General features: G+C 38.7%; 1 protein-coding gene across 3 annotated transcripts in view; it reads left to right on the top strand.

The window, feature by feature from the left end:
- The window catches only part of edil3a (EGF-like repeats and discoidin I-like domains 3a), a 129652-nt gene extending 119116 nt beyond the window's left edge, over positions 1-10536 (top strand). The window contains exon 10 of one of the 3 annotated variants that reach the window (XM_074670475.1): positions 7495-10536. In XM_074670475.1, the coding sequence (XP_074526576.1) occupies positions 7495-7644 (150 nt within the window). In that variant the 3' untranslated portion in view covers positions 7645-10536. The remainder of the gene's footprint in view (positions 1-7494) is intronic. The other 2 variants (XM_074670474.1, XM_074670473.1) reach the window with 2 other exon arrangements.
- The last annotated feature ends 1955 nt before the right edge of the window (positions 10537-12491 follow it).

The following is a 12491-nucleotide window of genomic DNA, read 5'->3' as shown; positions in this document are numbered from 1 at the left end:
ACAATCGAAGAAAAACAATTAATATGCCACACAGTGTAGATGTATGCAAGTTCCTGTGCTTCATAGCTCTTCTGTGTTCCATGTGCAGCCACAGCGAGTGTGTGTGACTTATGTGTATCAATAATACTGTATGTGCCACTTGCTGGTTCTTTAAAGTTGTGTTTAAATCAGTACTGAAGTTTTTGAATAAATGAATAATTGTGTACATTAATTTTGATTTCAATATCACTTAAAATAATCGAGATTCTTATTTTTACCATAATCGCCCAGCCCTACTTGAGTTCTGGTATTTAGTTATTTAAACTCTTTAGATTTGTGATACATTGCACTTCTATCGATTGAATACTTGAATGCATTCATTAGATCTATTATAAGAGTTTAAAATCATCTTGTCTCCAGCAATATAACCAGAAAAGCCGCATAATACAAGCCCTGCAGCAAAACTGTTCATAGCTCATGTGTCCAGCTGTTTTGAAGTCTGAATCAATAGCTCTGCCGAGCCCTGACCATCACACACAAGGATGTCTATGTAATCATGGAAAGCACTGTAATGAAATGAATTAAAGGATATAGGAGTAAACATACCAAACTCTGAATTTATCCTTTCAAGAAGCAGCACTTCATGGTCGGTGGGGTCACTGCGGTCCCTTCTGTCTGTAGCAGATGGCACTGAAAGTCCTTAAACTACAGCAGCATCAGCATTTAGCTTCAATGCTGCAAAAACACGAAAACTTCAAGATAAAGAGCCCAGAGGCAAGACTCAAGGGACCTCTCACGTCTGTTGATTCTTTTTTGAGTTTGAAATGTCCTTGTAGCTGCCAGGTATGTTTGCTAACACAATAAAATGCAATCTGTGGGCTCTTGGAGTAATAAGAGTCACTAAGAGGCTTTCTTAGCCTTTATTGAGATTTATCAAAATGGATAAGGCGCTTGTGGATAGAGTTGATTCTTACATGGTGCAGCAAAAGGCCACAGGTTGGACGGCATTGAAATGGGGTTGAACTCTGAAAAGCGAGGCTGTATTTGAGGAACATGACCACTAGGCAACCAAGATAGGCCCAAAATTTAACCACTAAGCTTGTTATTATCAGATCACCACTAATATACCAAGCAATTCCAACCTGGTCAGGTCCAGATTTTATTCATAGTGACAGATTAAAATAGAGTGAAATATGCTACGTAAGACTTGTTTCGCAGTAGGAGTTGGACAAAAATGCTTAGTCTGCATTTATGAAAGATTAAATCAAGTTGATTTTTCTTTGAGTGAGTGCGTCAGGTCTCTGGATGGCTAAAACAAAGAGTTATTCTGTGTATCAAATTAGAGATTCAGAAGAGGGAATTGTAAAGCAGATGGTTAAATCAATATATTAATCATGAAATGACAATTATTCCCTGTAGGTTTTGCATTGTGTACTTCCCCAGCTAATTAAATACATGGAAATAAATGTCAGGAAATCCAATTTCTGTCTCCACGGTGGTGTCCACGGATCACTTTGTTCTGGTGGGCTCCCATGACACTTATCTTAGCAGATATTTACCCGTTTGACTGCCGTCTTCCAATTAATACTAATCCCATACATACAACCGACTGGAACCATGTTTCCTCTTGAAAGCTCGTCCAGGCTTCAAACAGTGAGCAGGGGTTGGTACTTGTGGATGGTGTCTTAAATGGCACGCTGCAGTTGATAGACTGCTTGTGTTGCAGCAAACGATGAAATGCTTCAGGAAACATCCGCAGATAGTGACTCATCACTGTATGGATTGACTGGAAGTAACGGCCTCATCAGCCTGCATCACTTAAATCATTTGAACCTATTTGTTATCTTATACACTCTGATGTCTTTAGCCAATATGGTGCTTTTAGCTGCACTTTTATGGCTGTTTTCTTTTTGCAGTATTAACGGTATTTGTCCTTTTATTGTGGTGCTTCACATATCCTGCTCCAGACAGTTTATTTTAGAGACATTGCCTCTGACACTGTGAAGCTCCCCAGACGGTCTCAGACAGATTCTTGTCATGTTTCAATCAGCTGCTGCTGTGATGGTCTTCCTTTCCTGCCTTTATGTTTTGCTGTGATGTGCCCTGGTTGACACATTACAGTTGTGGTGACGCTCCTGGAAAGTGACACATTTCTCACTTCCAAATGAGAAATGTTGCACCTCTGTAATGTAATAAAAAGTGAAACGAATAGGTCAACACAGACTGATCTTGAGACTGGGGGACTTATTTTAGACTTTGTCAAGTTTCTGATTTGATATATCTTAAAAATCCACACCAGCTGAGGTGACAAAAAGTTACAAAAAAAGTTTTTCAACACCTGAGGGAGTCTGACAGCTCTGTTTTAACAATTTACAACTTAAAAAGACTACAACTCATTGTCTTCTATCCAAGGTTTTCTTTTATGCCACATTCTTTTATAGACAGAGACGAGGCTCTCTGGGCAGCAGGGGATTTATTCCACTCAATTTCATAGTTGACCACTTGGGAATAGTATCCAGCTCATTTAAAATGTCCTTGTAGCTGCCAGGTATGTGTGCTAACACAATAAAAATGCAATCTGTGGACTCTTGGAGTAATAAAAGAGTCACTAAATTCAGAATTCTGTGTATTTCCATTGGCACAGTTTTGTGGGACACAATCCATATTTGTTGTGGTTGTTTTTTCTGTTAAAACTTTATTTTTATCATTAGTACAAATAAGACTAAAGCCTTTTACAGCAAAACTACAACACACAAGTAGATATTTTTCAGATAAGGTACATTTTGACACATTACCGTTAATATTTTTGATTAAATCACCTTAAAGTGAGAGTCAGACAGAACTTGGTAATGGAATATATGACTTTGGTTCCTGACACAGTCTATTTTGGTGCGTGGTTATAAAACTGCTGTGCCTATTTTTGGTTGTTCATCACAAACACAGTATTCGACCGCTCTACCTGCTACAGCTATGAAACTTATTGCATCCCCTATGATCAGTCCTTGGAAATAATAACAATCAAATATTGATAACCTACTAAAAAATAAAATAACATATTATTTTCCTTTGAACAGCTGCCTTTTATTAGAGCATTTTAAGAAATAATTTTAATATAATTTTAATATCTTGTCTTTAATTTTGCACTGCAAATTTTATCTTAAAATCTTTTTTTATCTTTAAATCTGTTTTTCAAATCTTTTTAAATCTATTTTAATCTTTTGTTTGTTTGTTTGTTTGTTTTTTGTTGTTTTGTTTTATTGTATCTTTTAATTAATCTCATTTTTAATTGAATTTAATTGTTTTCTATAATTTGTTCTGCCTGTAAAGCACTTTGAATTGCTTTGCTGAAATGTGCTATAGAAATAAACTTGCCTTGCCTTGCCTTGAACAATAAAATGTATTTTATCATATCTACATGCAGAGTAGGTTCGTTAAGGTAATTTCTGCAGGCACATGGTCTAACTCCATGTTGGATTGCTGCAACATAAAGCTATACTAGTCTGAGACATCTCTGTCTAATGCAGCAGCTGCTCTTCCTGCAGCTACCAAAATCATTTAGATCAGTGCATCCAGTGGCTTTAGCACGATTCTTCCGCCCTTTTCAAGAAGAAAAAAATGACTTAAAGCGTCTGAAATGTCACCCTACTCCTGCTCTGAACCCTATCTCAAAATGACCTCATTGCATTAAAGAGAATTGATTGCTCTCATTCAAACCAAAATGTCTGTCAGACCATCACCAAGACAGAATCAGTGTAAGGTTTCATATGCTGAAGAGCACAATAATGAGATAAGGAAACCTTGCATATTTTAAGCTCTGTCGCTCAGATCTCTTCCTTCACAGACATATGAGGCAGGGAGAAACGTCAGGCAGCAGAAAGCTGCTTCTGTTTTTCTTCTTCTTGTCTCCAGATTCAAACCATGTCCGACTACAGTCTGTACTTTATGCTGTGATACAGATGAGAAAACAGGGCGGAGAACAGTTTTCACTACCACTGAAGGAAACTGTTATAAAGAGAACGCTGGATGAAAAGGTGGCCTGCGTTCGTTTGTATCAGACATGTGAACTAAGGCAGGTAATGAAAGTGTACACCTGTCACATGGTTTCAGCTCTAGTCTGCAGCACGAGGGATAAAAAAACTACTGATGGTGACAGTCCAAAGAAATCCACAAAGGAATTCATATGAAAGGAAACACACACATACATATTTGCAAGGAAACAAGTGCAGTAGTATGTCTTGTTGCATTATTTCATATTGATTGGGGACACTTGAATTATATACAACCAGCTGCCTCTGGCCAGCAACATCTGCAAACCATATGTTTCATGCTGCAGCTTCTGCAAAACTTGAGTATTACTTAATCCATATTAACCTGTGTTAAATGATTGGGGCATATGACTGGATGTGAAATAAAAAGGTTATTTGGACATCCTGCATCTGTCATTTTGATGGAGAGATATCTGTCACAATTTCTTTAACCAGTTATTTTAGTTAGCTTAGTTCAATTTTCTAATGTGAATAAAGTACATTGTGTTTATTTCAGCACTAAACTTTTTTATATTATCAACACGAGGGATAGAAAGAATCTGGTGTCTCATGGACACTGATGAAACGCAGTTTTTCTTATTTCCTCAATGACTTTGTTCTTCTTTTTTATAAAGCAAGTTACAAAGTTATGGCGGTGGATGAAACCCGGCTCACCGTCAGAGTAACTGAAAGGATTTAGTCTTAGCTGCAGTGTAAACAAGCAAACAACCTTTTTAAATACACTTAGCTGAATGAACGCTGTGTGTAAATGTCTGTTTGAAACCTATCATTATGTTTACAGCAACCTGAGGGTGTGCGGTAAAGACATTCTGAAGAAGGATATGGGAAAACATGAAGATCTATTTGTCAGCTGAAAACTTCATTCAATACTTGAAGTCATTGTGTTAACACTTGAATTCTTTTGGTACACAGCTCAAACAGTAGCTTGCATTAAACACCACATGTTCCTCTCTCACATCAAAAAGGTTACACGAGCAAGGCCGCAGTCCATGTGTGTGGATTAACTCAGTCAAGAAGGACTTGGACTTATTCCTGTTGATTTTTTCATTCATTATAAGACATGTTGGTTACTTTAGGCTGAAACTGGGGTTTCAGTGGCCTTCTGAAAAAAACTGATTTCAAGTATGAAATTTGTGTGCAGAGGGCCTAGTGGTCTAAGTTGTGCTCTGTGAGGTTTTCAGAAGGCCCTGTGGTCTTGTTTGATCCCGAAACGTAACAGCACCTTGTTACATTTCACGTTTTACGACTTTTTCTTTAAATTACATTTTGGGTTGTTGTTACAAAAAAGAACCAATATTGTCTAAAAAGTCAGTATGTCTCCTTTTCACCACACACTGCTAAGATTTACCTTTTAACTTCCTTCCTTTCATCTCTTCTGTATTCATTACCAGCCACACAGTAGTCTTCACTATTTCCTCTCTTTGTTTTCCTACACGGCTGTTGTCTTCACACGATGATCAGCCATCAGCTCATGACTGTGTTTAGCGTTACCGTCTGGATCTGAGGCAGCAGCGGTGATAGCCTGAGACAGAATTTCAAGAAGCTTTCCTCTAAAAAAGTCAACCTGTGTCTCCAGCACCTGCTCAGATTCGGCTCACTGGTTTTCTGTTCCACACTACACTGAGTCCCACGACATCCCAGTTACACTGACATAATCATGTCTGTGTGATTGGGATGATGAAGCAGGTCCTGTTGATGCATTTATTTCTAATGTACCTCATTCTGTTGTCTATTAAGCTCACATCATTAATAGATCTTCTAATAATCAACAACAGAGAGCGTCCCATCCCCATCCTGTCAGTTATACCACTTTGAGCTGGATTGTTCAGTCTTGACCTGTTGTTGTCTAAAAGCTCCTGACTGATGCAGAATGTGTGTAAGTTCAGTGCATACCCTAAAATCTCCCTTTGGAAAGGTTGAATGTTGAGTTAGATACAGCAAGACTGGATACAACACTTGTTTTGACTTGATCCAGAATAACAGTACAGTCTTTGAGTACCGTAAATCCTCTTATAGTTGCTTATTTGTCTCAACTGTAGCTGGCACCAGACTATTAATGAAAGGAGGCATGTACAAGAGAGGGGCTTACATTTTAAAATTGAAAAAGAGCAGAAAGATCTTTTGTGTTAGTTTGAACCCGGTAAAATGTACTGAGCTCATTTATTGAAAACAAGTACTAAACCGTAATAAACAGTAGTGCAGTTACAGTACGTATGGTCACACCTTTCCAGTACCTTAAAGTAGCAGAGTAAAATAGTGTAATTACAATAAAGGTGACAGTTCTGAGATAGGCTTGCTCTCATTAGGACCATAACACGGTGACACACAGTTGTGCTTGCTTCTCATGTCGAGCGCCCACTCCATCAGTTGCTCCTCCATTTCCTCGCTCACTTTTTTTCTCCCTCCTCCGGTGAGGCGTGCACGTTTATTGTCAGCAGCCATCAACTCATCCTTTTGTCTTTTCCAATATCCTATTTGCAGCTTTCTCTCCTGAATACTCCGCTGCATAACGCAAAGCCTCCTCCTTAAACTTTACGTCAAACTTTCGTCTTTTTGGTGTACCGGTAGCCATGCTTTTTCTGTTGTTGTCGTGTCTATCTTGTTCCGAATGTGGCGCAAAAGAATGCAGAGGGGCGGGGCATGCAGGCTGTCGGTACAGCGCCGTAGCACTTCACAGAAAAAAAGAAAAAAAAAAGCTTATAGTGGGAGGCGGCTTTTATACACTTCCTTCAAAGACGCACCCGGTCATTAAAGGAGACAGGTTTTTTTAATGGAATAGAGGTCATTATTAGAGGATTTACGGTATTACGTTTTGAAACTAACAGAGCCAACACAAGAGGTGGACAGCTTTTCTTTTGGAGCAAAATCACGCCAGAAAATCCTTTCTTTTATTGGGAAAGTGAAAAAAAGAAAAACAATCACAGGAAGAAAACAAGGCCAACAGGCATAAAATGCATGATAATAAAATCCCCCTGCTTGGTAAGCAGCAGGAGCAACAGTAGATGTCTGTCACTAATTGTGAAGGTGGGACTCCAGCTGTGCTGCTTTAACAATGCACTTTTTTTCCACAGGGGAAAGCTGTCGATGAGCTAACGCGGAGAAAAAGAAAATATGAATCAGGGCTGACTTTAGGATGAGGATGTTCACTTATTTGCGGTGTTTTTGTTGAAGCTCTGATTGTCGTGTCATTCAGTGCTCACTCAGGCATGAGGCCATCGAGGTAAACCAGAGATACGTCTAAAATGAACTGCAGCTGGAGTGTTCACAAACTGTGAAATATGTTTCATGTCCTGTTTTTCATCTGAGAATATTTTTTCAGACAACATGCCGTTTTTAAAATCTCCTCTGATTATTCCAGAAACATAAAAGCGCAAACCGTTGAGGAAAATTGAAGGTATTTTCCTTTTCTGTGCAGAAGACTATTTTGACTTGCAGAACTCAACACTTCTCCATTGTTCTGTTCTTCCAGGTATTTCAGGGGAACTTTGACAACGACACGCACAGAAAGAACGTGATAGATCCCCCCATCTACGCCCGGCTCATCAGGATCCTCCCCTGGTCATGGTACGGCAGGATCACTTTGCGCGCAGAGATTCTGGGATGCACAGAAGAAGAGTGAAGACCTTTTTCCTTCATTTTTTTTTTTTCCGCCATTGTCCCCTGTCCCTTGGCATACTGGATAATCTCACCCAGTATTTCAAAAATAAACTGTGCAACCTGTAAAAAGAAATCAATTTCCAATGGATTTTTCAAGAATACGTGTTTGGTTGTGGTGGGTTGCTGTTTGTTCTTTTTGTACAATGATTTCAAACCTGCCCCTGATTCACTTTTGTCTTTGAGTTTCCTCTTAGAGTGTGATCTTTGTCTTTTTATTCTTCTCAAGAGTCACCATCCTGTTTGAATGAACTTCTGTAAAATATAAGGGAGGGGGTGAGTTAGGGGTTGGAGTCGGAAAGGGGGGTCATGCTGTGGTTTTAACTTGTTACCATGGAGGCTATTGTACAGTGTCACTTTTTAACAGAGATGTGAAATCTGTCTGCCGTGCTTCATTGGACATGAACAGCCAACTCCATTCATGATACTCTGTCTAAAACCTCATGTAGGATCACTCGTTATCACATCATCAAATCTACTTTTCCTTCAGTTACAACACTTCTTCAAGCCATGCTTTACCCTAAAGGACACTGGCATTACTGCATCAACCCAAACACTATTAATGCTCTTGTATATTATGTAAAAGACTTAAGAAATTGCATGGTGCGTGAATTATACATGTATATTATGACAAATCATTTAAAACCTCCAGCCCTGAGAGCAAAGGCTTTGATTTAGGGACCTATTTTTATGTGCATTTTTAAACAGTTCTGAAACATTAATACACACTGCAAAAGCTTACCTAGGATGACTGATACGTGCGACAATATTTACTGCAGTAACGAGGGGCTGCAGCACCGACACTGAGGCTCATATAGGCTGTCTCTAGATGAAATGTTGTAATGCTTTCATAAGAAGTTTCCATTTTTTTATTGTTTTTTAATCTTTAAGCTTCACTTTTTCTAAGATACTTGGAATCATTGTTTGTGCTTTATATTTTTTGTATTTATTTAGATTTATTTGTCTCAGCTGTCAGATGCAGAAAATCCTTGTTTAATGTCTTGGTGTTGTCTCAGAGATCTCAGTTGACTCAATTAAAAAGCTCAGGATAGATGTCAATCACAAGAACCCACAAATGTATAACTTTTGGCCACATATATGAAGATTTTCTGTCTAATATAATTTAAATAAATGTTAAATAAGTGAGATGGATTGTTTATATAATTTCCACATATTCAAATATTGAAAGCTGTCTTATATTATCTAAAAAAAATCACTGTTGACTTTCTTTATTTTCAAAAGAGAAGCTAAGTTCCAAGATTAAAACATAAAATCATATGTCATTATCTTAAATCTACAACAATAAGGCGCTTAGTGACAGTACAGAGCTCAACTTTAAATACGGGCAGTGTCTTATTTCAGGGAATTTGATCTTTACTACAAGCAAATAAGCATTAAACAGCTGCTGGGTACCTTCACATTAAACGACAGCTTCATCGTGCATGTTTAAGTGGATCCAGGGTGCTAAAAGTACTTAGACACATTAAGTGACAGGGGACAGTGACACCCCCCAAACCACTCTGTATATGAAATTTCCACTGTCTGAGTTCTGTTGTATCCTGCAGTAGATAAACAGCGATGCCTGTCTGGTTAAATAAATAGGAGCAAACAAACACCTGAGGTATCGCAGCCGTGTGAGACCTGCTACGCAGCTTTAGAAGAGGCTGGGATTACTTCAGCGCTTTACACCCTCCACAGTTTTCCCAAAGCTCTCCAGTACTACAGTAGGAGCTTAAGGGTGCCATATCTACTTGTGCGCTTTGTTTTTCACCTGAACCTTTTGTCGGTTTTTGACACTAAACTAACTTTATATGTCAAATGCGAGGTCTTCATTTGCTTGGCCTGACACTGGTAAAAAACTCACACACCTTGATTAATTTAAAATGCCTTTTGAATCATTTTAGTCTACATAACTTGACTGAGAATACAACAGTGCCACTTTTGTTTTCATTGCATTTTATTTTTTTCTTTTTTTAATTCTACAAGAGAAATCAGAAAAGCACAGTAAGAAAATTACAGATTATCATTTCACCTTCAGCTTTGGTTTCTGCCTCACAGCTGACCTCAAGATCTACATCAGGAGCATTTATTTTATATATGTGATGATAATTGGAGCTAATCATAAATTCCACTTTTGAAATGATATCATGAAACAGCATACAGTATTTATAACAGTACAAATTTGCTCAAAAAGAAAGGTTTCTTTCACTCTTCTTAAGTCACCAGACCATCTGTGCTGCAGAGTAAGTTACCCTGCAATAATTTGCCCAATAACACCAATGTTTGCTTTCAGTGTGAATCTGTCATTCTCCAGGTTCACGGACACATAACAAACATCAACAGACTATTTCTCTCAAACTAATTGTCTTGAACGTTTTCCATGTTGACTATTGTTCATGCCAAATAACAAAATCATGGCCAGCATCTGTTTGGATTGGTCTTTGTAGTCAGCTTCCTGTCAGCAGGCTGCTGCAAAGCTTGCAGGAAGTTTGCATGATGTATGACTTTGAACGGTTAGGAATAACAAAGATGTCCACAGGCACATTATGTTGTTGCATATCATGAGGATCTGATAGCCTTTACTTTGTACTCACCATCCATTGTCGTGTGCATTGTAAAAGTCCATCTCACAGGTTTGAAACGGGAGCAAAAGTGGAAACTCATCCTGTCTTTGTACTTCTGTGTCTGCTGTTCACATATCATTTCTTACCTCCTCACTCTGAGTGTCAATCACTATGTAGAAAACGTACCTATAACAAGGCTGGTTAGGTTCAAGCCTGCAGAGGAGAGTGAGAAACTGTGTACACTCAAAAAAAAAGAAGATGTTGCTTCAAACAAAAGCTCTTTCAGTTTGACAAATAAAAACATATCTGTGAAAACGACTCGAGTGCTGTGTTTTCTTTAGATGTTTGATCACTTGGTCTCATTACTCCTCTGATATTCTGGTAGGGAACATCAGATCTCGATGCATTACATCCCGCCGTCACTGTCAGTCTCTCATGTGCTTGCTTTAAAGCTATTTCATGGCGCTGTAGTTCAGCTTCATTACACTCACTGTTCTTTTTGCCTTTTGCAGCAGCCGCCATTCATTCTTATTAGAAGCCAGTTGTGGTTACAGTTGTGTGTGAAACCCAAGAACACAGTCAGCTAATTCCCAGGAAAGACAGATTGTATCTAAACATTTTCACCAAATATCCTTTAACTTTGCATCACACAGTAGAGAGGGTTCACAGTTTCAGAGAGTCAAATTGTCTAAGCTTTCTTGTGCCTGGTTTTGCGTTGATCTATGTTAGATTATAGTTGAGTTGTATCAATAATAAAGTGTTTTGTTTGTTAGCAAAATGTTTTTAAAGTTATATTTTTGTGAATATTTACTTTCACTGATCAGAAAGAGACAAGAGTAGATAGTGGAGAAAGACATGCAGCAAAAGGTCAAAGACATGTGACCCCTGAGGAGGACTATATCCTCCACAAATGGGGTGTGGGCTGGCCAAATGGAGCTTTTAACTGTAGCTTTAAAGTCTGTTTTGCCAACCTTCAAATGACTGGCACATTTTGGAAAAAGGAAAACAGATTTGGATAATTAAATGTGTTTTCCTGCTCTGAGTAGTATGAAAACACTGGAATCATCCATTTATGTTGTGCAGCTACCAAGGATAAGCACGTACTACAATCAGTACTCATGCAGGCTCCGAGACCAGCAGCTGATACTCAAGGCATAAAAAAAAAAGATTATGCTTTGTAAGTCCTTCTCACCAGCAGTGGACGCCACCGCTGTGGACTGACCCTATGGAAAATGTGCATCAGGTCCTGTTCAGACCATAAACTGTATAAAAAAAATGGACATCATCTTGCTTAGCTAGAAGTGAGGTCGCCAGGAAAACTGCTCCCCCTGGTGACTGGCTGCAGTTTCAGTCAAAATACGCAGCTCTCCATCCATTCCAGATGAGCTGTGGTCTCCTCGTGTCAGAGTCAGGAAGTGATTAGACTCTTGAAAGATTTTTTTTTTTTTTTTGTCACCCAGCTCCACTCTCTCTCCCAGAATTCTCCCAGAATCCCTCATTGTCTCTACTGCGCAGACTCTGGCTTCACAACTGCAACAATGGTGGTGCCTGAGACGGAGGAATTTTGGCTTCAAAACTGTACAATAATAAATGGCAGAGCCACGCTGTCCACTCTATATACAGTCTATGGTTCAGACAACATGAATGAACCACAGAGAGTGAACTGTAAAACTGTTTTATTTTGCACTTCAGCTTATTTAAAAATTTTGAGACTCTGACAGTTCTTAAATTTATTTTGAACTTTTAAATTATTTTTTTTTTAAAATCAAATCTAAGAGAGAACTGTTTATGTTTTATTTTGGACTTAAAGGTCCCATATTATACAAAAATCTCTTTATTAAGTCTTTTAGTGAAATTTGTGGGTCTTTGGTTTTCCTCCCAGCCCATAAAATGTGATTTGTAATGATAAAACCTGTACTTAGTAGTTCTTGTGAATGTAAAATCCTGACCTAAAACGAGCTGTTTGGAATTTCCAGGGTTTGCGGACGACAGCGATTCCCTTTTCTGACCAATCAGGAGCAAGTCTGACCTGATTGGTCCACCAGAGCAGATTACAGCCCCCCCACCCCCACAACTCCTCTCCGCTGCTATTCAGAATGCCAAAGCTGTGGAGCTGTGCTGTTTTTGGCTGTAAACAGCCACATAGTTCCATGCTCAAGCTTCCCATCTCAGAAGAAGACAAGACTGAGTGGCTAGAGGTCATTCATGAAGGAAATGTGTCAGCTACACTCAGTAAAACTGTGCATGT

This window comes from Halichoeres trimaculatus, unplaced genomic scaffold (assembly GCF_033239565.1).
Source record: "Halichoeres trimaculatus isolate MK-OKI-2021-1 unplaced genomic scaffold, fHalTri1.1 fHalTri1_scaffold_5, whole genome shotgun sequence".
Lineage (NCBI taxonomy): Eukaryota > Metazoa > Chordata > Actinopteri > Labriformes > Labridae > Halichoeres > Halichoeres trimaculatus.
The sequence above is the reverse complement of the archived record's forward strand: the minus strand, read 5'-3'. Positions and strand labels throughout refer to the sequence as shown.